The following is a 27,819-nucleotide window of genomic DNA, read 5'->3' as shown; positions in this document are numbered from 1 at the left end:
AGATCAGTGAGAAAACAAGGTGCCATAAATTTAGTGGCTTAAAACAACACAGTTCTGTTGATCAGAAGTCTGGGTGGGCTTGACTATGTTCTTTGCATAAGGTCTCACAAAACCAAAATCAGAGTGTCATCCAGTCTATGTTATTATCTGGAGACTCCGGACTAGCATCTGCCCTGAGTCATTCAGGTTGTTGGCAAATAGTGCAGAATAATGGAAAGGAAATACTGTCCTGGAATTAAAAAGGAAAAATGAACTTACTCTGGCTTCAGACACCACCAAAAGCAGAGCCTGAGCAAGGATATGTATACAGGTAATTAACGGGGGAAATCTCAGAGAGTGAAAGGCAGACCCTTGGGAGAGTTGCTATAGAATGAATGTTTGTGTCCCCCCAAATTCATATGCTGAAGCCTAATTCCCCACATGATGTATCTAACCTACTAGGAGAGATTTAACAAAGGATCCCAGAATCACCTATGGCTAGAAGTGGTCCCTGAAAACTTGCCCCAGAGCCTTTAAGCTCCCTGGAGGTATCCACTGGGAGACCCACCTCTGTGAGATAATAAAGCCATTAGAGACAAGCAGGTAATGGCCAGACCCCAGGATCCCTGCAGATATGACCAGGGCTCAGCCTCTGCCCTACTCCAAACTCGAGTAAGAGTTTTCACCCTTACTCTAAACTTTCTGGGAGTAATTAATACTTGAGAGAAACATCAATAGACTGGTGAACCAGAGTTCCAGGAGGTGGCCCTCCAGGGTCTCTTCATAATGGGCTGAGAAAGCACAGGCTTCTTTCCCTGACTGCTGAATTTATTTCTGCTATTCCTTGCTGTTATTTCCTTCTTTTCTTGCTGGCTTCTGCTGAGTGCCGTGCTATGGGAAACACCAGGTACAGAGGATGATGTATGACGAGTCAGACTAGGAAAGGTGGGGTCCTCTTTGGGAAATCCCATACTATTCCCACGTATTTTAAATATTGATAACTAATTGGCAAAATACATTTCTTACATATTATCTTTAATCCCCACAATGGCCTCAAAAAAGAATACATCATCATCAAGTTACTAGTATGGAGGTCGAGTCTGGGATACAAATCTTTACACATAGATTCTTATATACTAGGACTTTAAATTCTGTGGAATGGATCTCCCAAGTGTGATTGCTGGATCAAAGGGTATGCATGCTCTAAATGTCACTAGATACTGCCAAGTTCTGTTCCATGAAAGTTGTAGTGATTCACACAACCACAGCAGAGGAATGGAGCCTTTTCCCAGTGCCCTTAGCTTGCGTTACTGTTGTAATTCTTTTTAGCGTTGGCCAATATGATGGATAAAGTGTTGAATCACTATTAACTATTATTTTACTTCGCATTTTCTTGATTGTTAGTATATTTGACATGCACATTTCCTCTTCTGAGAATTGTCCTTTATATTGTGTGTTAATTTTTCTATTGAATTGTTTGCCTTTCTCTTAGGAATGATTGGTATATTAAGGATACTAACCTTTATCTGTCAGGTATGATGTAAATATTTTCTTCCAATCTATCATTTTGTACTTGATTTGTTTATATATAAACATATTTTTCTATATAGAATATTAATAATCTTTTATGTCGTTGAATATGAAGCTTTTAGTTTAGTTATTTTCTAATAATTAACTTTATGGCTTCAGTTAATAATGAACTATATGGCACAGTCATACGATGGGATATTGTGCAGCTGTTTATTAAAGGAAATCACACTGCTCTCAAACCTAAAAAAAATGCACTTCAAAATTCTTGCCTGGACAAAGGACAAACCACATGTGGTATTGACCTTTGTCACTTTTTAGATAAAATCCATCAACAAATACTATCATATCAAGATTTTGGAGGGGATATCCAGACAACCAGCTTTGAGCATGGATAATTCCATTAAAAAACACAACATAGCCCAGTCATTGGATAAGGGGAAAACAGTGGCCACCTTCACTAGTAGAAAAATTTAGCTAGAGTTCCATTTGCTCAGAGGCAGGAAAAACAAACCTGTAGGTCAGGGAAGGCTATGTACAATGTGTCCTTAATGGGTATATTTACATTCATGCCTCTAGACCATGACCTGAACTTTCCTGGACATACTGGAAGAAAGGTTTATCATAATCTGGAAGACCCAGCAAAGGTGGTTGTTGAAAGGACAGTCTGATATTACTATAATTATCTTTAACTTCTGAGTTCCACAGGAGTGAAGCTCATATAAAGACCTTAATAGTTCAGAAAAACTGGGACCCTATCATTTGCAATAAATAGTAAATCCAAGAAATTCTCTCATTTGTCTTTTAGAAAATATTTTTGGATAATTTTGTATAGTCGACAGTCTTTCCCCAAATAACCTCTACCTTTGGCTGACACATAAGCTTTCCCTTAAAAACTTTGCATCCTTTTTAAACCAATTCAGTCAACAGATATTTAGAATCAGTTTTAGAAGAATAAATCAGTGAAGTATATAAGGAGATCATCGACATTTTGTATCAAGATAGGTCAATATGGACAGCTTTTTAAATATCCTGATCTACATAAAAGCCATTTATGAAAAGCTCACAGCTAACATCATCCTCAATGGGGAAAAACTGAGAGCTTTTTCCCTGAGATCAGGAACACGACAGGGATGCCCACTCTCACCGCTGTTGTTTAACATAGTGCTGGAAGTTCTAGCATCAGCAATCAGACAACAAAAGGAAATCAAAGGCATCAAAATTGGCAAAGATGAAGTCAAGCTTTCGCTTTTTGCAGATGACATGATATTATACATGGAAAATCCGATAGACTCCACCAAAAGTCTGCTAGAACTGATACATGAATTCAGCAAAGTTGCAGGATACAAAATCAATGTACAGAAATCAGTTGCATTCTTATACACTAACAATGAAGCAACAGAAAGACAAATAAAGAAACTGATCCCATTCACAATTGCACCAAGAAGCATAAAATACCTAGGAATAAATCTAACCAAAGATGTAAAAGATCTGTATGCTGAAAACTATAGAAAGCTGATGAAGGTAATTGAAGAAGATATAAAGAAATGGAAAGACATTCCCTGCTCATGGATTGGAAGAATAAATATTGTCAAAATGTCAATACTACCCAAAGCAATCTACACATTCAATGCAATCCCAATCAAAATTGCACCAGCATTCTTCTCGAAACTAGAACAAGCCATCCTAAAATTCATATGGAACCACAAAAGGCCCCGAATAGCCAAAGTAATTTTGAAGAAGAAGACCAAAGCAGGAGGCATCACAATCCCAGACTTTAGCCTCTACTACAAAGCTGTCATCATCAAGACAGCATGGTATTGGCACAAAAACAGACACAGAGACCAATGGAATAGAATAGAAACCCCAGAACTAGACCCACAAACGTATGGCCAACTAATCTTTGACAAAGCAGGAAAGAACATCCAATGGAAAAAAGTCTCTTTAATAAATGGTGCTGGGAGAACTGGACAGCTACTTGCAGAAGATTGAAACTAGACCACTTTCTCACACCATTCACAAAATAAACTCAAAATGGATAAAGGACCTGAATGTGAGACAGGAAACCATCAAAACCTTAGAGGAGAAAGCAGGAAAAGACCTCTCTGACCTCAGCCGTAGCAATCTCTTACTCAGCACATCCCCAAAGGCAAGGGAATTAAAAGCAAAAGTGAATTACTGGGACCTTATGAAGATAAAAAGCTTCTGCACAGCAAAGGAAACAACCAACAAAACTAAAAGGCAACCAACAGAATGGGAAAAGATATTTGCAAATGACATATCGGACAAAGGGCTAGTATCTAAAATCTATAAAGAGCTCACCAAACTCCACACCCGAAAAACAAATAACCCAGTGAAGAAATGGGCAGAAAACATGAATAGACACTTCTCTAAAGAAGACATCCGGATGGCCAACAGGCACATGAAAAGATGTTCAACGTCGCTCCTTATCAGGGAAATACAAATCAAAACCACACTCAGATATCACCTCACGCCAGTCAGAGTGGCCAAAATGAAGAAATCAGGAGACTATAGATGCTGGAGAGGATGTGGAGAAACGGGAACCCTCTTGCACTGTTGGTGGGAATGCAAATTGGTGCAGCCGCTCTGGAAAGCAGTGTGGAGGTTCCTCAGAAAATTAAAAATAGACCTACCCTATGACCCAGCAATAGCACTGCTAGGAATTTATCCAAGGGATACAGGAGTACTGATGCATAGGGGCACTTGTACCCCAATGTTTATAGCAGCACTCTCAACAATAGCCAAATTATGGAAAGAGCCTAAATGTCCATCAACTGACGAATGGATAAAGAAATTGTGGTTTATATACACAATGGAATACTACGTGGCAATGAGAAAAAATGAAATATGGCCTTTTGTAGCAACGTGGATGGAACTGGAGAGTGTGATGCTAAGTGAAATAAGCCATACAGAGAAAGACAGATACCATATGGTTTCACTCTTATGTGGATCCTGAGAAACGTAACAGAAACCCATGGGGGAGGGGAAGGAAAAAAAAAAAAAAGAGGTTAGAGTGGGAGAGAGCCAAAGCATAAGAGACTGTTAAAAACTGAGAACAAACTGAGGGTTGATGGGGGGTGGGAGGGAGGGGAGGGTGGGTGATGGGTATTGAGGAGGGCACCTTTTGGGATGAGCACTGGGTGTTGTATGGAAACCATTTTGACAATAAATTTCATATATTAAAAAAAATATATCCTGATCTAAAAGTCAGGAGATATAAGATAGAGCCTCAATAATACATTATGGAGTCATCCCTGTCTAAGTGCATTGTAACTTTCCCCCAAGTGAAGCAGATAAGATTAAAAAATTTTTTTTAATCTTTATTTATGTTTGAGAGAAAAAGAGAGACATGGTGTGAGAGGGGAAGGACAGAGAGAGAGGGAGACACAGAATCTAAAGTAGGCTCCAGGCTCCGAGCCGTTGGGCTCAAACTCAGGAAATGCGAGATCATGACCCAAGCTGAAGTCAGACGCTTAACCAACTGAGCCACCCAGGCGCCCCTGAAGCAGGTAGATATTGACTGTCTTTATCTACTGGGATAGTAAAGAATGCTGAGCACAAGTCTGTTACACAAGAATTTATCCTCAGGTAGGACTAAGGAAACTATGCTGTTTGGACGAGGCTATATAAAAAAACAAAGTATACTATTATATTAATTACACACAAATATTGAACTGAGCCACAATCTCGTCTATTTAGCCCTTATAGATAAAACAGAAGTATTACAAGGACCAGTGAAAGGGATGATTAGTTTTGCTTTTAAATAATGTGGGACACTAACTCTTCCCATTACCTTTTTGCTTATATAGCTGCACATATTATCATTAATAGTTCTTTAATTCTTAGATGATGGAGGGCCTTTTAATTCAATCTCTGTTTCAGGGACCAGTTGTGGGGTTTTTTTGGTTTTTGGTTTTTGGTTTTTTTATATCTCAAGGGCCATACATTTGTTGTTGGCCCTAAGCTTGTCAATTTTTCCAAGTGCATTTGAAAATGTTCGGCCAAATATTGGAGAACCTCAGAACTACAATTTCTCATATAATTTTTGACTAGGTTCCCTATTTCATATTTTAGCCCACTTATACAAAGAAAGGACAAGGATACTTTTACATTAGCTTAGAGTCCACCTGAGAATATTGTTTAAAATTTTCTTGAAACAGAATTCTAGAATCTGGTCTAGAGTTGTCTTTTTTATTTGCTTATAACTGTAGCTATTAATCTTGATAGCTTCAAAAATGACCTACTTTTCTTACTGCTTCTAAGCCTTGTTCAGTGTTTTCCATGATGGAATTTTAAAAATTATTTTAACTTTCCCACATGATAGGTTTCAATAAATTTTGTCTTCATCTGAGAAAGCTTAATTGGTTTAAATCTAGAGTCCCTGGCCAGTAAATTACTAATATAATTCAAAATCCCATAGCAATGTTTTGGTTTTTCTGTGATTTGGAAAGTTTTTTCATTATGGTTCTAATATAATTCAACTTATATTCATCTTCCTTTGATTTATGTTCTGGCAAAGCAATCTGGAGTGAGGAATGACCCACTAAATCAATAGTCTACTGGGGGAAGATGTTGAGGAGAGTAGTCTAAGTTGTGAAATCACAGCAGGTAGGACACAAGAAGGGACAATAAGGGCCCGTGTATGAAGATACGAATAAAGTGTGCTCTTAACTTTAGCTTTTCCCAGAGGAATTTTGAGGAAGGCTGTAATGGAGTCAAAATTTTGTTTTGAGCCCTCAGCATACCAATCAAAACAACTTCCTTCTGAGTATTTGGTGTGTTTCCTTCCTTCTGGAAGTCATTCCAAGATGTTTTAACTTCACCAACTCAAAAGTTCCCCATGATAAACTTTGCAATTCTAAATCATGTTTAGTGAAATTGTACTATTTTAGAATATAAGCACGTGAATTGTGGTTATAGTGAGAATACTTATGATTTCTGCTTGAAGAAGGTTTGGTGTGGGCACAGAGACACCCATTTGGGCACAAAAAAAGGAAAGTCTCCATAGCCAGCATCTAGTGGTCCTTATGAAATGGTGTGTCAGGTGTTTTATTATAAAACTGTAATAGCCAGGAAATCATTAGCTCTGAAGTAGGGAACTATGAATAAAGACCTCCTATATTTTTATCTTGTATTTCTTTCCCTTCCCCTCTGTTCATCTGTTGTGTTTCTTAAATTCCACATGAGTGAAATCATACATTTGTCTTTCTCTGGCCGACTTATTTCACTTAGCATAACACACTCTAGTTCCATCCACATTGTCGCTAATGGCAAGATTTCATTCTTTTTCATCGCCAAGTAATATTCCATTTCCATTGCATATATACACCACATCTTCTTTATCCATTCATTAGTTGATGGACCTTTGGGCTCTTTACATAATTTGGCTATTTTTGATAGCACTGCTATAAACACTAGGGTGCATGTGCCCCTTCAAATCAGCATTTTTTTTTATCCTTTGGATAATACCCAGTAGTGCAATTGCTGAGTCATAGGGTGGTTCTATTTTTAATGTTTTGAGGAACCTCCATACAGTTGCTGGAGGGGAGGTGGGTGAGGGGATGGGCTACATGGGTGACAGGCATTAAGGGGGGCACTTGTGATGAGCACTGGGTGTCATACGTAAGATGAATCACTGGGATCTACTCCTGCTTTAAATAAATTTTAATAAATAAATTTAGTTTAAATTTTAAATTAAACTTTAAATTAAACTTTAAATTAAAGTTTAAATAAATAAATTATAAGGGGTGCCTGGGTGGCTCAATTGGTTGGGCTCAGGTCATGATCTCATGGCTGGTGGGTTCAAGCCCCACATGGGGCTCTGCGCTGACAGCTCTGAGCCTGGAGCCTGCTTCAGATTCTGTATCTCTCTCTCTCTCTCTCTCTCTCTCTCTCTCTCTCTCTCTCTCTGCCCCTTCCCCACTAGAGGTCTGTCTGTCTCTCTCAAAAATAAATAAATGTTAAAAAAATTAAATAAATTGTTACTCTAAAAATTTTTTTTAATTTTTAAAAAGGCCTCATGTGTTAAAGTGCTATCTTTTTTAAACAGACAAGATGGAACCTGCCCTTGGAGTGTTTTCTAGAGGAAGCATTTATTGTTCCAGCAATAAATAAAAGTAAAAGCTGGCCTAATACAAATTAGTCCCCAAAGCCAGCTGAATGGTGAATAAAAAAGTCTCAATCACTCCCCTGTCCTTATGAAGCTTCCCTTTTAACATTTAAGCTAGGGTCAAACAATATAGGCAAGAAAAAGGAGAGAGAACCTCAGAACTTCGTTAATAACAGTGAACTAAAATGACAATGTGGAAAGTCTGTACTTCTCTCAGGAAGGGTTTCTATCACAAGTTCCTATCTATTTATAATTTTAAAAACCTAAGTAATCAAATAAGGCATGTGCAAGAGGACTTACAACACCACCAGTCCTAGGAAAGCAAAATAAACACAGTTAGATTCAGTGGTAAGAAGCTCTGTTAAAGAACTGAAAGCTTCTGATGACCAACAGGAACATGCACCAATCATGATCGGACTGAGTTGACCTAAGTCACCATGATAAAAGGAACCATGGCTGATTACAATGTTTCTACAAAAAAGAACAAGGTGCCTGGGCAGCTCAGTTAGTTAAGCCTTCCACTTCAGTTAAGGTCATGATCTCATGGCTCATGAGCCCTGCATCAGGTTCTCTGCTTTCAGCACAGAGACTGCTTCAGGGCTCTGTCCACACACACACACACACACACACACACACAAACACACACACACACCCCTCCCCTGCTCATTCTCTCTCTCTCTCTCAAATTAAATTTAAAAACTTTAAAAAAGATAAAAGAAAGAAGGGGCCCCTGGATGGCTCACTTGGTTAAGCATCCAACTTCAGCTGAGGTCATGATCTCGCAGTTCGTGGGTTTGAGCCCCAAGTCTGGGCTGACAGCTCAGAGCCTGGAGTCTGCCTTGGATTCTGTGTCTCCTTCTCTCTCTGCCCTTCTCCCGTTTGTGCTCTCTCTCTGTCTCTCAAAAATAAATAAACGTTAAAAAATTTTTTTAAATAAGGGCACTGGGTGATTCAGTCGGTTGAGCATCTGACTTTGGCTTAGGTCATGATCTCACAGTGTGTGAGTTCCAGCCCTGCATCAGGCTCACTGCTATCAGCACGGAGTCTGCTTCAGATTTCCTGTCTCCCCCCAACACTTCCCCTTCCTGGCTTGTGCTCTCTCTCTCTCAAAAATAAATAAATCTTTTTAAAAAAATTTTTAAGGGGCACCTGGGTGGCTCAGTCAGTTGAGCGTCCGACTTTGGCTCAGGTCATGATCTCGCAGTCTGTGGGTTCAAGCCCCACGTCGGGCTCTGTGCTGACAGCTCAGAACCTGGATCCTGCTTCAGATTCTGTGTCTCCCTCTCTCTCTCTGCCCCTCCCCTGCTCATGTTCTGTCTCTCTCTCTAAGATAAACATTAAAAAAACTTTTTAAAAAAATTTTTAAATAAAAATAAGGGCTACTGGGTGGCTCAGTCAGTTAAGTGTCCAATTTCAGTTCAGGTCATGATCTCATGGTTCATGGGGTCAAGCCCTGAGTCGGGCTCTGTGCTAGACAGCTCAAAGCCTGGAACCTGCTCCAGATTCTTTGTCTCCCTTTCTCTCTGCACTTCCCCTGCTCACACTCTGTCTCTTTCTCTCTCTCTCTCAAAAATAAATAAACATTAAAAATAATAATAGTAATAATTTAAAACATTTTTTTTAAAAGGAAAGAACAAGGTGAGGTCCTTGGGGTGTAAAAAAGTTAAGAGGTGCCCCCAAAATAATGGAGTCATGTCAAATGGCACATGGGGCTAACTTGACGGGACTCCCAGTGGCCACGCATGGAACAATTTGAGCAATACAATGAACAGTGGTACTAATAGATAAAGGTCATTAAACAAAACAAATACCTGTGAGTTATCATATTGATATGAGTAAGTAATTGAATAAATAAACAAATATGGAGAGAAGGAAAACAGTAGAACTCTATTAAGTGTAGACAGAATGATGGAAATAGAACATCACCATTTGAAAATACCTCAGTAATAGTTGTTTCAAGCAAGAATCATCATTTGATACTAAATGAGTGGGCAAAAATGTAAGGATGGAATATTTACATAGTCTCAGAGCATTTTCCAATAAGATATTAATTACAAAGGGAAAAATAGTAGCTTTACTAATTTTTTTAGTTTATTTTATTTATTTTGAGAGAGAGAGAGTGCATGTGCTAGCTGGGGAGGGGCAGAGAGAGATGGAGAGAGAGAGAATGCCAGAGAGAGAATTCCAAGCAGGCTTTCTGCACTGTCAGCATAGAACCCAATTCAGGTCTTGACCCCATCACCATGAAAGCATGACCTGAGCCAAAATCAAGAGTCAGACGCCTAACTGAGTCCTGTAACTTCATTAATTTTAAACAAACACCACTTTAAACAAGCGATTACCTGTAACTACTAGTAAACTAATATCACCAGTAATAAGATATGGTGACATCATATACCTGAGAAAGCCACATCATTTCTATGGGATTTTTGACAAAACTTCATAACTTAACTGTAATCAGATAAACCCACATTGACAATCATTGTATAAAATAAATAGCACTCTTCAAAAGTATCAAAGTCATGAAAGTCAATGAAATGTGGAAGAAACTGTCCCCAACTGGAGAAGGTCTAGGAGATAAGAAACTATGCCTGGATACAATATGTGCCCAGGATTGGATATTGGACCAGAAAAAGGACATTACTAGGACAACTGAAAAAATATACTATGCAAATTAAATATTACTTTCCTGATCGTGATCATTGTTCTGTGGTTATATGTTAATATTTGAGGAAGCTATATGAAAAGTATATGAGATTTCTTTGCCTTCATTTTGCAACTTTTTTTGGTAAGGCTAAAGTTATTTCAAAGTGAAAAGTTTAAGAGGAAAAAAGCAAGCTTAAAAATAATGTAATCAATATGATCTGACTTTTATAAAGAGAAAAATGCCCATTGAATCTACTTAAGTATAGTTAATACATGAGTATTCAAGCACACAAGCATTTAAGGAAGGCTACAAACTCTGTAACTAACACTGGCTGCAGGAAGGGATTGTGTTGGGATGGAGATAGAGACGTGAGATGGGAAGGGAAAGGAGAGATTAGTCACTTTTTTTCTAAACACTTTCTGTGTAGAAGGCTAATAAAATCCATTCTCCTCTAAGGACAGATTTACCTTTGACCACCTTTCAAACTCTATTCCACTGGAAATCTTATAAAGGTGGTGTGGCATATAGACTCTCACATGGCCTCCAATTATCTCACCTCCTGGTATTCACACCCTTGTGTAATCTCCTTCCACTGAGTATGGGCAAGGCTTGCGACTTACTTATAACCATTTAACACTATAAATGTCCCTGGAAACACTGCTTTAGCTCCATCCCACAAATTTTGATATGTTATATATATTATCACTATTATATTAAAAATATGAAAATATTTTCCTTAATACTTCTTACTGGTAATAAATAAATAATAGATTAAAATAAATTAATAATTTCTATTTGGCCAAGAAATTATTTTGAGGTGTAGTATATAATTTCTACGTACCTGGGGGCACCTGGATGACTCAGTTGGTTAAGCATCTGACTTCAGCTCAGGTCATGATCTCGCGGTTCATGAGCTCGAACCCTGCATCGGGCTCTGTGCTGACAGCTCAGAGCTGGAGCCTGCTTCAGATTCTGTGTCTCCCTCTCTCTCTGACCCTCTGCCACTCATGCTCCATCTCTCTCTCTCTCAAAAATAAATTTAAAAATTTTAAAAAAATTTCCAAGTACCTGAAAATTTTCCAGTTATCTCTGTTATTAATTTCTAGCTTAATATGATTATGGTCAGAGAATATATATGATTTGTATGATTTAAATTACTGTAAATTTGTTAAAATATATATTATAACAGAAAAAAGTCTATATTGGCAAATGCTCAAGTACAATTACAAATAATGTATATTTTGCTGTTGTTCAGTAAAGTATTCTGTGTCAATTACATCTGTTTAGTTAAGAGTGTTGTTCAGTTCTTCCACATATTTGCTGATTTTCTTTCCCCCAGTAATATCCATTACTAATAGAGGAGTGTTAAAGTCTTCAATTATATTTGTGGATTTGTTTCTCTTTAATTCTGTCCTTTTTTTGTCCCAGGTATTTTGAAGTTCTTTTGCTAGGTATGCATACATTTAGGAATTTTGCAGCTTCTTGGCGAATTGACAGTTTTATCATTATGTAATCTTTCTTTTTAATTCTTGGTAATTCTCTTTGCTCTGAAGTATAGTTTGTCTGATATTAATGTAGCTACTCCAACATTATTTTGATTAGTGTTTGCATGTTCTGTCATTTTCCATCCTTTTGCTTATAACTACCTGGGTCATTATATCTCAGATTTGTTTTTGTAAAGCACACGTACTTTGGTCCTGTTTTGTTTCTTCAATTTTATGTTTTTTAATTTGACAGTCTCTGTCTTCATATTGTGGTAAAAATCACATAACATAAAATTTACCATCTGAACCTTTTTTCAGTGTACAGTACAATAGCATTAAATATATATCCACATCGTTGTGTAACAAATCTCTCAAGCTTTCTCATCTTGCAAAACTCAACCTCTATTTCCATCAAACAACACCCCTTTTCCTCTCCTCCCATCCTGTCAACCACCATTCTACTTTCTATTTCTAAGAGTTTGACTACTTGGGATACCCCATAAGTAGAATTTTCAGTATTTGTTAATGCCAATGCCAATCTCTGCCTTCTAGTTGGGTGAGTTTATGTCATTTCCATTTAATGAAATTATTATGTTTAGACTTAGGTGGACCGTTTTGTTATTTGTTTTATGTGTTTGTTCCTGTTTTTCCTTCATTCATCTCCCTATATCCTACCTTCATTTGAGTTCTTTGAATATTTCTATTATTCCATTTTAATTGATCAGGTCTTTAAAAATAATATCTATTTATATAGATTGTTTTAGATGGTTTCTATAAAAATTACAATTTACATATTTAACTTTCCACAACTTAATTATAATCAACACTTTATGACCCAGTATGTGATCTATTTTAGAGAATGTTCCATGTGCACTCAAGAAGAATGTCTATTCTGCTGCTTTAAGATGAAAAGTTCTGAATATATCTGTTAAGTCCATCTGGTCCAATGTGTCATTCAGAGCCATTGTTTCCTTATTGATTTTCTGCCTAGATGATCTGTCCATTGTTGTAAGTGGAGTATTAAAGTCCCCTACAATCACAGTATTATTATCTATATATGTGTTTATGTTTGTGATTAATTGATTTATATCTTTGGGTGCTTACATTGGGGGCATAAACATTTACAGTTGTTAGCTCTTCTTGATGAATAGACCCCTTAATTATGATAGTAATGCCCTTCTTCATCTCTTGTTACTGTCTTTGTTTTAAAATCTAGCTTGTCTGATATAAGTACTCCAGCTTTCTGTTGATGTCCAGTAGCCTGAGAGATGGTTCTCCTTCCCCTCACTTTCAATCTGCAGGTTTCCTCAGGTCTAAAACGAGTCTCTTTTAGGCAGCATATAGATGGGTGTTTTTATCCATTCTGATACTTTATGTCTTTTGATTGGGGCATTTAGTCCATTTACATTCAGAGTGATTATTGAAAGATATGGATTAAGTGTCATTGTGTTATCTGTAGTTTTCGTGTTTGTGGTGATGTCTCTGGTTCTTTGTAGTCTTTCCTGCTTTCCACTCACAGAGGCCCCTTAGGATCTTCTGCAGGGCTGGTTTAGTGGTCATGAACTCCTTTAGTTTTTGTTTTTCTGGGAAAGCCTTTATCTCTCCTTCTGTTCTGAATGACAGTCTTGCTGGATAAAGAATTCTTGGCTGCATATTTTTCCCATTCAGCACATTGAATATTTCCTTCCACTCCCTTCTGGCCTGCCAAGTTTCAGTGGGCAGGTCTGCTACTACTCTTATGTGTCTACCCTTGTAGGTTAAGGACCATTAGTCCCTAACTGCTTTCCGAATTCTCTCTTTATCTTTGTATTTTGCCAGTTTCACTATGATATGTCATGGCGTTAACCTGTTTTTATTGATTTTGAAGCAAGGTCTCTGTGCCTCTTAGATTTGGATGCCTGTTTCCTTCCTCAAATTAAGGAAGTTGTGTTTGGGCTGCTCTATCCCACTGGTCAGTCCTCTGCAAATCTCCTCTTTGCTCATAGTGGGGGAGTGTTTGGACCTTCCACCAGGTGTGCTTTGATTTGTTCACCGAAGTAACCCTTGAGTCCACCAAGCTGTCTCCCTCCACCTGCCACTCCTCAGATTGATTTCTTGGGTGTTCCAAGTGATCTGACCTCCATACAGCTGTTTGAGGGACCAGGGAAATCCCGGTCCCCCTACTTCTCCACCATCTTAACTCCTCCTCTGTAAGTCACCCTGAATAAACCCTGGTCCATGTCAATGCAGGGCTCCCTGCTGCAGTCGAGGCCACAGCAGCTGTGGTGCCGCCAGGCTGCTTGCAGCATGGAGGCCCTGCTCCCAAAGTGTTGGGTGGACAAGCACCTAGAAAAACACTCAACCACTTAAGTGGAATTTAGTAGCCTCCTATGTATGTTTTAATTATTTTATATATCATATATGTATACACTGAAACCTCTGCAGATGACATTTTTCCTTTCAACCATCATATATGTTTTTCAAGAACTCAAAAGCAGACTAGGTACCAACATATTTACCATTTCTCGTGCTTATTATCCTTGATGTACCATTTTCTTTTGGTATCATTTCCCTCTGTCTTTAAGAACTTTCTTTAAATAAATAAATAAATAAATAAATAAATAAATAAATAAATAATAATAATTTTAAAAATAAATTAAGAAATAAAATAATAATATCAAGAGCTTCCTTTACTCCTAGATTCTTTCACAGCAGATCTGGCGGCAACAAATTCTCTTAGCTTTCCTTCAACTCAGAATATCTTCACTTTACCTTCATTCCTAAAGATGCTTTCTGCTAAGTATAAAATTTCAAGTTGACAGTTCTTTTCCTTCAGCAATTGAAAAATATCGTGACACTTCCTTATGCAGTTTTTGATTAGAAATCCACAGTCATTGAAATGGTTCTTCCCCTACAGGTAAAACACCTTTATTTTTCTGGTTCATTTCAATAGTTTGTGTTTGGTTTTCTACAGTTTAATTATGTTTGGTCCTAGCATGGAATTTCTTTGGATTTATCCTCTTTAGGCTTTGTTCAGCCTCTAGAATCTATAGGGTTATATGGTTTTCCAAATATAGGAAGTTTTCAGCCATTATCTCTTAAAATACATTTTTCAGTACTGAATTCTTTGTGCTTGTCCTTCTGATGACAAGAAGTTATACCTTTTATTCTTCCACAGGTCCCTGAAGACCTGTTCATTTAAGTCTTTTTTTCTCTTCCTTTTCAAGGCTGGATAATTTCTACTGATCTATTTTCAATTTTACTGACAATTTTATCCATCATCTCCACTTAGCATCTGAGCTCAGCCAGGGAGTTTTATATTTTAGCCATTGTATTTTTCAGGTCTAATATTTCCATTTGCTTCTTTAAATATCAGTGCTGAGTCCTATTTTTCTATTAATTTACAAGTGCTTTTAATTTCTTGTTAGAATATTTTAAAATAATTGATTTAAGTCTTTGTCAGATACTTCCGACATCTCTGTCATGTGAGAGTTGATGTCATTATTACAGAGTTCATTATCATTTCTCATAAGAATTGAGATTTTCCTGGTTCTTCATGTGCTGAGTCATTTTGAACTGGGATATCACGTTTGCCGACTCTGAGTCTTTTTAAAAACCCTTTGGAAAGTGTTTATTTCCTCATTCTGGCAAGAAATGGACCTGATTTGGTTCAGGCCATAAGTTGCATCCCATCTTCTATAGTCTACAGTTTCAACGTCAGTGAACTTTTCAAAACCTTTGCAAAATATTCACATAAGTCACACATGTGCATCACCAGGGAAGTCTGGCTTCTGGCCAGAAATCTTTCTGGTAATTCTGTTTTCAAAGTCTTTATTATGCTGATCAAGATCAGATCTAGTCATGCACAGTTTGGGAGTAAATCTTTGAGTTATTTAACAAGTTAATGTGATCTCTTTCCTCAGGTTCCCCCTCATCACAATCTCCCCAGTACATCTCATTTCCCTAAAGTGCCTCTTCTAGCTTCTGTGGCCAGAAGCATGGGGACTTCATCACTCTTCTCTGCTGCTCTGCTTTGACTGGACCAAGAAGTGAGAGAACCAGAAGACAAAAAAAACCATGGTAAACTCACCACTGATTTGGTGGTACTTCAAATTCTGATCTTCTTTTCAGTCCTTCTGCTACTATTCACAGTACAGAATCCTCTAATGGCTGCCAGATCCATCCTGTTTTATAGCCATTTTCAGTGGGGGAGACAGGGCATATCATTTTTGCCCCAACCTACCTGAAATTGGTTCCTACAGTTATTTATTTACTTCTTTATTTCTGCCTATCACCTACATCCAATCTTGGACCTCCAGTGTTTGAACACCTTCTGATCTTGACTCATTTTCCTTGTTCCCCAGCCAAAGTCCAGTACTCAGTCACTGTAGTATTCAATCATTTGCACACCTTTTGTGTTGTAACTGCCTTGCCTAGCCCCATCCTGAGATCAAAGGGAAGACTCCCTGAGGTTTCTTGGGGGGAAATGCCTGATAACTACTTCCCTGCATTAATTACCTAGAGCATCAGCAAGATAATGAAAGCAACATTTTATGATTTCCCACAGGCATGTAAGTTTCACTGAAAAATATTTTCAAGTTGACCTAAACAATGGAAAAAGTACTCCCTGAAGAATTAATCATCTGCTAATTTATCCTCTCTGGAGTCACTGGTAGGCTAATGAATTTGTTACTTTTTATTATAAGCCCAGTGGACAGAGAATTTCTGTATGGTAGCTCCTTACTCATGGTGTTCAGGGATGACTAGGGTCCTATGTAGCCCTGCAGAATTCCCTGATAATGCTATCACAATTACCACTAACTAACTCTGAAGCCACTTCTGCTCATGACTCTCAGAGCCACTGATACACAAAGTAAGCACAAATAAATAAACTTCCTCTTGCCTGTCACTCTGTTTCTTTGTTCTTTGTATTCCTTCTTCCTACAAACAGTTCAATTCTAATAAGCCCCTCGCCTGAAGCTCCTATTCTCCACTGTATTCATTTGCTTATACTCCACTTTGTTCCTGGATATGAAACAGCTCATTATTTCCTTGGCTTAATTCCCCTCACTAGTCGTCTTCTTCAAAGACAAACTTATACTTACTGGAAGAGAATTGGAATGATGTCAAAGGAGTGAAATACTTCATCGGGTCTCAAAGTGTAGTCCCTACACCTGTAGGAATACATCACCTGGTAACGGGTTATAAATGCATATTAGTGGGCACCACCCATAGCATCAAAAACTCTTGGGGTGGGCCCAATAATCTGTGTTTTAGCAAACCCTCCAGGTGACAATGATGCATGCCAAAGTGTGGGAACCATTGCAACTAGGGACTTAATAATTGTCTGGCGGGGGTAGAATGAGGGAGAAGAGTATTTCAGCTTTGGATCACCTGACAAATTGTGAGGACCTATTGCATTGGTTTTCCACCATGCTTGGAAGAAGACTTATTGTTAGCAACCTGAGTGGCAGGTAGGGTGGAGTAGGGGAGGTGAAGTATAAATATTGAGTAAGATGGGCTGACAATGCCAGAAGCCTTCATTCCCTCTCTGTCTGCCTGCTCCATATGTTGGCCAGGATATTAATCTCTCCAGCTACTGAAAACACTTTGGCAATGATCCCCAGTGGCATTTTTCTAATAAAAATTCACTTCTTATTCTTCCAGGAGTTTTCTACTTCAGGGGTCCTGGGAGCAGTGGACAAACACATTTTTAATGACAAGGCTTCACAAATATGGCATTATCATGCTCTCCACATACTACTTTAACAACCAACTGACACTTCTTATCTGACTTTTTGCAGTACTTAATATCACATAAATTTGGATTCAACCAAAAAATGAGTTTGCTGATGTAATACTTATTTCAATATTATAAATAATCTGAAAGCTGAATCATTATGTCTTGTGATGGAAACAGAATTATATGCTGCACTAGAATCTATAAAAGCACAAAGTTTGCCCTTGTGTACAAAGCATTCCTCCATATCACTGTAATCTTCAAGGGAAATAAGTAAACTTATTGACTAAATAAGTCAATAACTGAACTTATTCACTCAATAAAACTATTTCAAGAAAATATGTGATATGTAAAATATGCTCAACTTCAATATATTTCCAAATTTTACACTTCCAGCATCAGTGAACGGCAGTCCAGTACTCTCATTGACGCTTGGCATTGTCTGAATTTTGCATTATAGTCTTTCTGGTTTGTGTGAACTATTATTGTGCTCTGGTTTTATGTTATCTTTCCCTGGTAAATACATAACCTGCACATTTTAATATGATATTGGCCATTTGTACAATCTCTTTTTGTGAAGGAACACTGCAAATATTTTGCCCAGTTTTCTATTGTTCCATTGTCTTTTTCCTTACTGATTTATAGGTTTGTCAGGTTAAAAATAGCTTCTCCCAGACTGGCTCAGTTGGTTGGGCATCCGACTTTGGCTCAGGTCATGATCTCACAGTCCGTGAGTTCGAGCCCCGCGTGGTGCTCTGTGCTGACAGCTCAGAGCCTGGAGCCTGCTTCATATTCTGTATCTCCCTCTCTCTCTGACCCTCCCCCATTCATGCTCTGTCTCTCTCTGTCTCAAAAATAAATAAACATTAAAAAAAATAGCTTCTCCCAGACTGTGACTTGCCTTTCAATTTCCTTAATGCAGTTTCAATAAACAGAGGTATTTAATATAATTTTTAATGGTAAATTATTTTGTCTTGGTTAAGTAGCTTTTTTGCCTTCCCCTAAAGACATTAAGATATTCTGGCCTTTTTTCTTTTAGATGATTGTTATACCATTTACATTTAGATCTACAGCTCATCTTCTGGGTTTCTTTCCTTTTTGTCCCCTCTTTTAACATTTTTTGGTATGATATAAAGGAAGCATCAAATTGCATTTTCTCCATTTGAATACCCACTTGATGCAATACTGTTTATATTTATTGAAAGAACTATCACTTCCCTGCTTCATTAGACTGTCATCTTTGTCATGAACCTGATAATGCATATTTTATTGCTAAGTCAAATAAGCTCACACAGAGAAAGACAACTAGGGTACGATCTCATTTGTATGTGAAATCTAAAAATATCTAACTCATAGAAACAGAGAGTGAGATGGTGATTGTCGGAGGCTGAGTGGGAGAAGTGGGGAGATGTTATTCAAAGGTACAAACTTTAAATTATGAAATTAGTAAGTTCTGAGCACCAAAGGTACAGCACATGGTGATTATAGTTAATAATACTGTATTGCACATTTGAAAATTGCTATGCAAGTAGAGCTTTAATATGCTTCCCATAACAACAACAAAGTGGCAATCATGTGAAGAGAAGGATGTGTTAACCTTACTGTGGTAAACATTTCATAATATGTGTGTGCCAAGTCATCACTTGTACACCTTAAACTTACACAATTATCGGGAGAGAGGGAAGATGGCGGCGTAGGAGGACGCTGGGCTCACCCGCATCCTGCTGATCACTTAGATTCCACCTACACCTGCCTAAAGAACCCAGAAAGCCGCCAGAGGATTAGCAGAACGGAGTCTCCGGAGCCAAGCGCAGATGAGAGGCCCACGGAAGAGGGTAGGAAGGGCGGCGAGGCAGTGCGCGCTCCACGGACTGGCGGGAGGGAGCTGGGGTGGAGGGGCGGCCCGCTGGCCAAGCAGAGCCCCCGAGTCTAGCTGGCAAAAGCGGAGGGGCCTGACGGACTGTGTTCCCACAGCAAGCGCGACTTAGCGTCTGGGAGGTCATAAGCTAACAGCTCTGCTCGGAAAACGGGAAGGCTGGAGGACAAAGGGAGGGAGAGCTGCTGAGCCCCCGGATGACAGAGCTCAGTTTGGTGGGGAATAAAGGCGCTCGCTAGCACCATCTCCCTCGCCCATCCCCCAGCCAAAATCCCAAAGGGAACCAGTTCCTGCCAGGGAACTTGCTCGCTCCGTGCAAACACCCAACTCTGTGCTTCTGCGGAGCCAAACCTCCGGCAGCGGATCTGACTCCCTCCCGCTGCCACAGGGCCCCTCCTGAAGTGGATCACCTAAGGAGAAGCGAGCTAAGCCCGCCCCTCCCGCCCCCGTGCACCTTGCCTACCCACCCCAGCTAATACGCCAGATCCCCAGCACCACAAACCTGGCAGTGTGCAAGTAGCCCAGACAGGCCATGCCACCCCACAGTGAATCCCGCCCCTAGGAGAGGGGAAGAGAAGGCACACGCCAGTCTGACTGTGGCCCCAGCGGTGGGCTGGGGGCAGACATCAGGTCTGACTGCGGCCCCACCCACCAACTCCAGTTATACACCACAGCACAGGGGAAGTGCCCTGCAGGTCCTCACCACTCCAGGGACTATCCAAAATGACCAAATGGAAGAATTCCCCTCAGAAGAATCTCCAGGAAATAACAACAGCTAATGAACTGATCAAAAAGGATTTAAATAATATAACAGAAAGTGAATTTAGAATAATAGTCATAAAATTAATCGCTGGGCTTGAAAACAGTATACAGGACAGCAGAGAATCTCTTGCTACAGAGATCAAGGGACTAAGGCACAGTCACGAGGAGCTGAAAAGCGCTTTAAACGAAATGCAAAACAAAATGGAAACGACGACGGCTCGGATTGAAGAGGCAGAGGAGAGAATAGGTGAACTAGAAGATAAAGTTATGGAAAAAGAGGAAGCTGAGAGAAAGAGAGATAAAAAAATCCAGGAGTATGAGGGGAAAATTAGAGAACTAAGTGATACACTAAAAAGAAATAATATACGCATAATTGGTATCCCAGAGGAGGAAGAGAGAGGGAAAGGTGCTGAAGGGGTACTTGAAGAAATTATAGCTGAGAACTTCCCTGAACTGGGGAAGGAAAAAGGCATTGAAATCCAAGAGGCACAGAGAACTCCCTTCAGACGTAACTTGACTCGATCTTCTGCACGACATATCATAGTGAAACCGGCAAAATACAAGGATAAAGAGAAAATTCTGAAAGCAGCAAGGGATAAACATGCCCTCACATATAAAGGGAGACCTATAAGACTCGTGACTGATCTCTCTTTTGAAACTTGGCAGGCCAGAAAGGCTTGGCACGATATCTTCAGTGTGCAAACAGAAAAAATATGCAGCCGAGAATCCTTTATCCAGCAAGTCTGTCATTTAGAATAGAAGGAGAGACAAAGGTCTTCCCAAACAAATAAACTTACACAATGTTATAAGTCAATTATATCTCAATAAAAGTGGGAAAAAAAGAGAATATTGTGGTTCACAAATTTGGGGGGAAATTACATTAACTCTTTTCATACTTTTTGAAAGAGTACATAAGACTTGTATCGTGCCTCCCTTACACAAAGCACTGAGGTGTACCCCAAGAAAGTGTCACCGCCACTATGTATCCTGTCACTGAGAAAAGAGGGATAGAAATTAAGAGTATAGAGGACACTATTTAGTAGAAGCCCATTAAGGTGCAGACATGAAGACTGGAGCTAGAGGGAAAATGGAAAAGCAGTGGAAAGAGGATCCCTACACCCAATGCTGAATGAAGTTCCGAGAGCTGTCTGAATGTAGAATCACTCTCCACCTTCAGTGTCCATAGGACCAGGCCTATTGTGACACCTGATTCAGGATTTTAATGAATGAGATGCTACTTGTGAAAGAAAACCCCTCGCTAGCCATGATTGATAGGATTTCCATTCTTTTCAAGACAAAGAGTCGAACTAAGATGGGCATGAGGAGAAAGCAGAGCTGAGCCCACCCAACTCCTCTGTTTTTGGCTGGATGTATCTTTCCCCAGTAGCAGACATGATGCGCCAAGGTGAGGCACACTGCCGGCAGAAGCCAGCCTTCTGAGGATGCAGCACATGTCACCCTGGCAGTATCCTCTCAGTCAATCTGAGCGTGGGCTTCCCCACTATGCCCGCACTGGCCACTGTCCTGCCCTGCTCTGTGAGTCACCTGACCTCCCAGCTAAGGAAGATGATGATAGATACCTCCACCCAAGGCTCAGCAGTCCAGTCATATTGGGGGGCTGACGAATTCCAATTTATCTCCTCTGGTTCCTGAGAACTCTTCTTAGGACCTCTGTCTCCAAGCAGTGATAAGTGCTGGATAAGAACACAGAATTTGATTGTGTGGTCAGTCGTGAGAACACTTTCCCAAACCAGTATCTATATAAAGGTTCTGATCACCCTTACATCCCCAGAGGCAAATGTGTGAAAAGAGATCAGTCTGGTTTACTGAATCTTAGGAATCTTGGACCCTGACTTTATAACACCAACCAATACAATACTAATTGATCAGATGATGTCTTAAGCCCAGCCAAAAAATCCCATTTCATAAAAGGGGATTGATTATATAAATTAGTTTTCTCTCCATTGCACACTGTTCATCTTCTCCTCTACGTAGTTCCCCTCCATTAACAGCAAAACTATTTCATGTAATAAGCTCTAAGAGTGTAATTGGAAAAGGTGTGAACTTAGAAATGTGAACTTTGCCCCCGCCCCCATTTCAAAGGAGTTTGCTTTTGCAGTGGGGAGGAGGTTATGGAGGGCTCTTCCATACTTTGTGTAAAATGTTAACCTTCCAAAACATAACATTCACATCTCATTCTGGAAAGGTACAGAGATAAAGATACTTAGGAATCTTGTGCTAAAAGCACCACCTAGAACCAACGGTTGTCCCCAACACCTGGAGCATCCACACATCAGATGTGGGACAAGTAGAAGAAATCTTACCAGGAGAGTTATAGAAGTGGAAGATCCAGAACCCTACAAAGTAGTTTCACTGCTGAGATTTATAGATAGCAATTTCCACCTGTTTCTACCCCACCCACATAATTCAACTCAATCATTCTCTAGGTTCATCCCTTTCCTTACTCTAACTGGATAACTAAATCCTCAAAGCACAAGGAATGCTGGAAAATGTCCAAGATAAATAAGATCTCAAGGTATAATTTAAAAACATAAAGAAATTGTAGGTTTTGGAGAGCCATGAAGGCACTATTCAGAAAACGGGCACTAGATGAAGAGAATATGAAACATTCCTTGATGGCAGCTCACTGTCCCTTATGTTACATAGTTAGTTCAGTCCATTTCCTTGAGTATGCCATTTGTAAACCTTTCTATCAAATCACATACCAGCCCCTTTCCTCCCACCTTCCCATAGTCGTGTTGGCGTTGGGGCTCGATTAGGAGTGAGAGGAATTTTGCACCATGAAGCTCACTCTGAATAAAATTAAAACCTCTGCCAATGAGACTTTATCTGAATACGAGGATGTATAGTCTCATATCGTTCCAGCTTCTGTAACTCATCTCCCATTATTCTTTATTTTTCCTCATGGCCAACTGAGAATATGACCATGAGGTCAGAGATTTGCCTGGATTTAAAGCAGAGTGTATAGATGGACAGATGTTATAAAAATGATTTTGTCTATTTATGGGAGAGTGGGACCTAGTTGACATTCCTGAACGTTGCTATAATATTTGCCTTGACCTGGTAGGATCACAATGATGAGGGCAGATTCAGGCACAACAAATTTCCATCGACCATATGCCTCAGGGTAGCATTCAAATACACTTTGAGAGTTTAGTCCACTTCTCTGGATTTCAATGAAGGCCAGAGACCACAGAAAAACAGGTCACTCCTGACACCAACAGCCCAACCCAGGAGAAGAAGCTGCTTTCCAAGCAGGTGCTTCCTATGGATAAAGCTTCTCCACCCTCAGACTCACATCTCTTCTTCATGTGCACCTAGCAAGAATCTGGGAATTCACTTCCCAGATTTTTTTTAAGGAGAGAGGGGTCTACCAGATTAGAGATGTTACAGAAACCACAGGTCTTCCTTTTCTTCCCTAAAGAGGAAAAAAATTGTGTGCTTTCTTTTACAAGGAGATCGGGGAGAACAAAAATATTCTTCATATGAAAATATGTAATGAAGAGAATCATAATGTTGGTGGAAGCATGGAGAATGATTGACGAAGAGAGGTGCCTTCCCCAGTATCCTCCCCAAAGCCTCATGAAAGCCAGGTGTAATCAAGCTCTTTCTCACCAAAAATCTATTCTTGTAACAACTATGCTCTGGCCTCAGTGCATACACCACACGGAGAAAATTGTAGTGTGGACTTTTACCTCAAATTAGTAGCAACATTCAACTTGGGGTTTTAGAAACCCTTGGGAAATTGTCATATAATTTCCTTGAAAAAATTGGCAGAGAACAGTGGACATCTGGGAGTCAACGTCACCATTGACAATGGAAAGATAAATATGAGGGTAGAGCCAGTAAACTTTATTTTCAACAGTGACCAATTAGCTGTCCCCAGTACACCAATCATGCCTTTACTTTCTGTCTCTGTCTCTGTCTCTTCAGGATCTAATGAGGTTTGGGGACCTGCACTCTCTGCTCACTGGCTGGGTCCATCCTGCTGCTGACCAAACAGTCCTGTGGCAAAAATATCAGAGGGACTTCAAACGTGCATGTCAGCTGTTTCTCACTGTTGATGCAGGAAATGAAGGATGCATCTCATACAGACAGGTGAGGATATGATGGAGAAGCACAGTGCAGTAGAAGGTGTCTTGGAGCAGGTGTGCCCATGACCATGGAGTGCTGCAGCAGAAGGACCCTTGTCTCAGCAGCACCCAGGGCTGAAATAAGAAGCAGCTGCCTACTCCCATTAACTGGTATAGCAGGTGGACGGCAATGTTGCATGTTAGGTGGGCTTTTACCCACTTGGGGGAGCAGAGCCAGACCTTTCAGCAGAACCCTAAGTAGTCCGAGAGTCCAGCTCTACCCCAGAACTGGGGGCAGCGAAATGTGGTTGTTTTAGTCTGTCTGCGCCTTTCTGGGGGTTCAGTGAGCAAGGCTGCCATGTAGCCTTGCTGTGGTAGGAAACATTCTGGGCTATACAAACAAGGCTTTATCAGCTGGAACACTGGCCAATGAGATGCATATTCACCCCACTTTGGGACAACAAGCTATGACAAATGCATTTACTTCTCTCCTTTCCCCTCATCCTACAGCAAGCCTTTGCTTTCTTGAGACACAATGGCAGCTAGAGGAGGTAGCCCTGCCCACCATGTGGTGACTCCTGTGTGTGACAGCCTCAGGGACCATGGTGACATGGTGGACTTTCTGGGGTCAACTGGAAGAAGCAGGCGCACCTTGAGTTAGTGAGAGTGAGTGAGAGTGACACATTCCACACTGCCAAACTTTAGCTTAAATTGAGATGCTACAGCCAAACACCATCATGAGAGATGTCACTGATTGGGAGGACTGAAAAGAGAAGAATGTTCACTGAGCTTTCATGCAAGAGTGAATATAGGTTGCCAGCATATGCTCCTAAGTGCATTAATCCTGTGAACTATTGTCACTCCCACGGCCCTCACAACCCAGCATGAACTCTGGGGGTGGGTGGTAAATCCTGCATTCACAGTTCATGTCATGATGTTGAGAAGCCCAAAACATCTCTGGTCTCCAGTCTCTTCTACAAACTGCTAGTGCTAAAGTAGATTGTCTCTGACCCCATGTCAATCTGCAGGTCAGTAACTCATCAGTAATACTAACCTGGGAGAGAAACAAGATAAGTAAAGCTAATCTTGCACTTAAGGTTGAGAGATCATCAACTATAGATTTGTTTCTATTTTAAAATATTTTGTCACTGCATTTAGAAAAAGCAGGTACTCTGGATTTGGACATTGTGGCTAAAGTCCCAGCGAAATGACCTAAGCTCTCTGGATCTCTCTAAGCCTCCGTTTCTGCTTCTTTAGAAGAGGCTCTTCATTACTGTGAAGAGTAATAGAAATAGTGAATTTCAGTGACCAGCACAGAACAAGTATAGGTCCTCAACAAATGATGATGATGATAGCTTGGACCTTAGAATGTGTTACATATTAAAAGAGACGCTCAAAGTGAATATTACTAACATAACTGCTATGTTTACTACAAATAAATAATGTTGTTAAAAACAGTAAAGTGTTTTATAACTAAAAAATTTCAACAATATTGCCTACTGATGATGTTCTATTCAGCATAATAATAATGACCATCACATTACAATTAGACATTGAGAACACATAGAAACATTGGCATCATATGGCAAGTGAGCTACATGCTTTATCTTACTTATTCTCACAAGAACATGAACAAGCAGATCCTGTCATCTTCATTTTACTGAGGGTGAAAGTGAGGTTCATAACGGTTAACTACCTTTCCAAAGATAACCCATCTCTCAGGGGTTAGAACTCAGTGTTGAACTAGTAATGAATTCAGGTCCTTCTGATTCAAGAACCAGCTGAGTAAACCACTTTGCTATCTGCCTAGCCACCTTCCAGGATAGGCAAATAACTTAATCATGTGCTCCGCTAAAACCTTTGCCCTCCTTTATGTCTTTATTGTGGGTTAAGACCAGCAGGGATGATGCTGTGGAAAGAGATGCCCATGGAAATGGGGAACGGGACCACTGTTCAAGAATTCACCTTGGAGGGGTTTCCTGCCATCCAACACCTGGGAAATGTCCTCTTCCTGGTGCACCTGCTGGCCTACCTGGCATCCATTACAGGCAATGTTGTCATAGTCACCATCACCTGTGCTGACTCCCGGCTCCAGACACCTATGTACTTTTTCCTCAGCATTTTCTCCTTCTTTGAGAGTTGTTTCATAAGTGCTGTTATTCCTAAGTTGCTGGTCATCTTTCTTTTAGGCCGGCAAACCATTTCCTTTCTTGCCTGTTTCATACAAGCCTTTGTGTATGTATACCTCGGAGCCACAGGTTTCTTCCTCATAACAGTGATGTCTGTGGATCGGTACACAGCCATTTGCAAGCCTCTGCATTACCCAACCATCATGAACCTCAAGACTTGCTTCCTCTTGGTCACTGCCTGCTGTGTTTTGGCCTTCATTCTCATCACTGGTCTGATAGTAAAGGTTTCCCAGTTATCGTTCTGTGGCCCCAATGTCATCCCCCACTTCTTCTGTGATCTTGGTTCCCTGATTCATCTCTCCTGTTCTAATACCAGGTTTGTTGAAATGTTGGCCTTTGTCATTGCTTTGTTTATCATTTTGACATCCCTTATCATAACCATCATTGCATACAGCAACATAGTAGTCACAGTTGTGCGACTCCCATCAGCCAAGGAGCAACAGAAAGCTTTCTCCACCTGCTCCTCTCACTTCATAGTCCTCTCCCTGATATACAGCAGCTGTGTCTTTATATACGTGAAACCAAAGCAAAGGAACAGGCTGGACTCCAACAGGGAGGCTGCCCTTGTGCATACGGTGGTGACCCCACTGTTGAACCCTGTCATCTACACTCTGCGGAATAAGCAGGTCCACCAGGCTCTGAGAGAGACAATGTGCAGAATGAAAATATCAAGACAAAAATAAAATCACATGGCCTTGGAGTGGAATGGTTCAGAAAACATTTGTCTTCATTCTGGCCAATGTAGCAGTCCACAGGGTCCTAGTGTAGCATTCTGGCAACCACACTTGATTTCTGCACATCCCGAGCAAAATGGAAATCTGTTAAATTACAACAAAGTTAAAAACATTGTTGAGCTCACACCCCTGTTTATTACAGCATTATAATAGCCAAGGTATGGGAGCAACCCAAGTGTCCATCGAAAGGTGAATGGATAAAGGTGTGATTTTATGTGTGTAATGGAATATGACTCAACCACAAAAAAGGATGAGATTTTGCCATTGTAACAACGTGGATAAAGCTAGGGGGAATCATGCTAAGTGACAGAAGTGGAGAAAGCAAACACCATGATTTCACTTATATGTGAAATCTCAACAAACATATAAGTAAACAAAAAGTATTAACAGACCCATAAATATGGAGAACAAATTGATGGTTGCCAGAAGGGAGGGGGTGGGGAATGGGCAAATGGGGGCAGGGGAGTGGGTGCTATAGTTATGGAATGAATAATTCAAGGGAATGAAAGGTACAGCACAAGGGATGTGGTCAATGGTATTTAATAGTGCTCTGTTGTGACAGAAGGGAGCTACAGTTGTGGTGAAGATTGTATAAGAAATAAACTCATCAAATCACACACACACACACACACACAAACACACACAAAATCTTTTTTTGGAAGTCTTTTTGTAGCAATG

General features: G+C 39.9%; 1 protein-coding gene across 1 annotated transcript; it reads left to right on the top strand.

The window, feature by feature from the left end:
- The first annotated feature begins 595 nt into the window (after positions 1–595).
- Positions 596–27,090, top strand: LOC102949578 (olfactory receptor 6C75-like). The gene is made up of 4 exons (XM_007080087.2): positions 596–651; positions 15,670–15,826; positions 24,079–24,243; positions 26,112–27,090. Exons 3-4 carry the CDS (start codon positions 24,209–24,211, stop codon positions 27,088–27,090), a joined length of 1,014 nt encoding a protein of 337 aa, XP_007080149.2. The 5' UTR covers positions 596–651; positions 15,670–15,826; positions 24,079–24,208.
- Positions 27,091–27,819: the final 729 nt, after the last annotated feature.

Source organism: Panthera tigris, chromosome D2 (genome assembly GCF_018350195.1).
Source record: "Panthera tigris isolate Pti1 chromosome D2, P.tigris_Pti1_mat1.1, whole genome shotgun sequence".
Lineage (NCBI taxonomy): Eukaryota > Metazoa > Chordata > Mammalia > Carnivora > Felidae > Panthera > Panthera tigris.
Note: the sequence above shows the minus strand (reverse complement) of the source record. Positions and strands in the feature narration are given on the sequence as shown.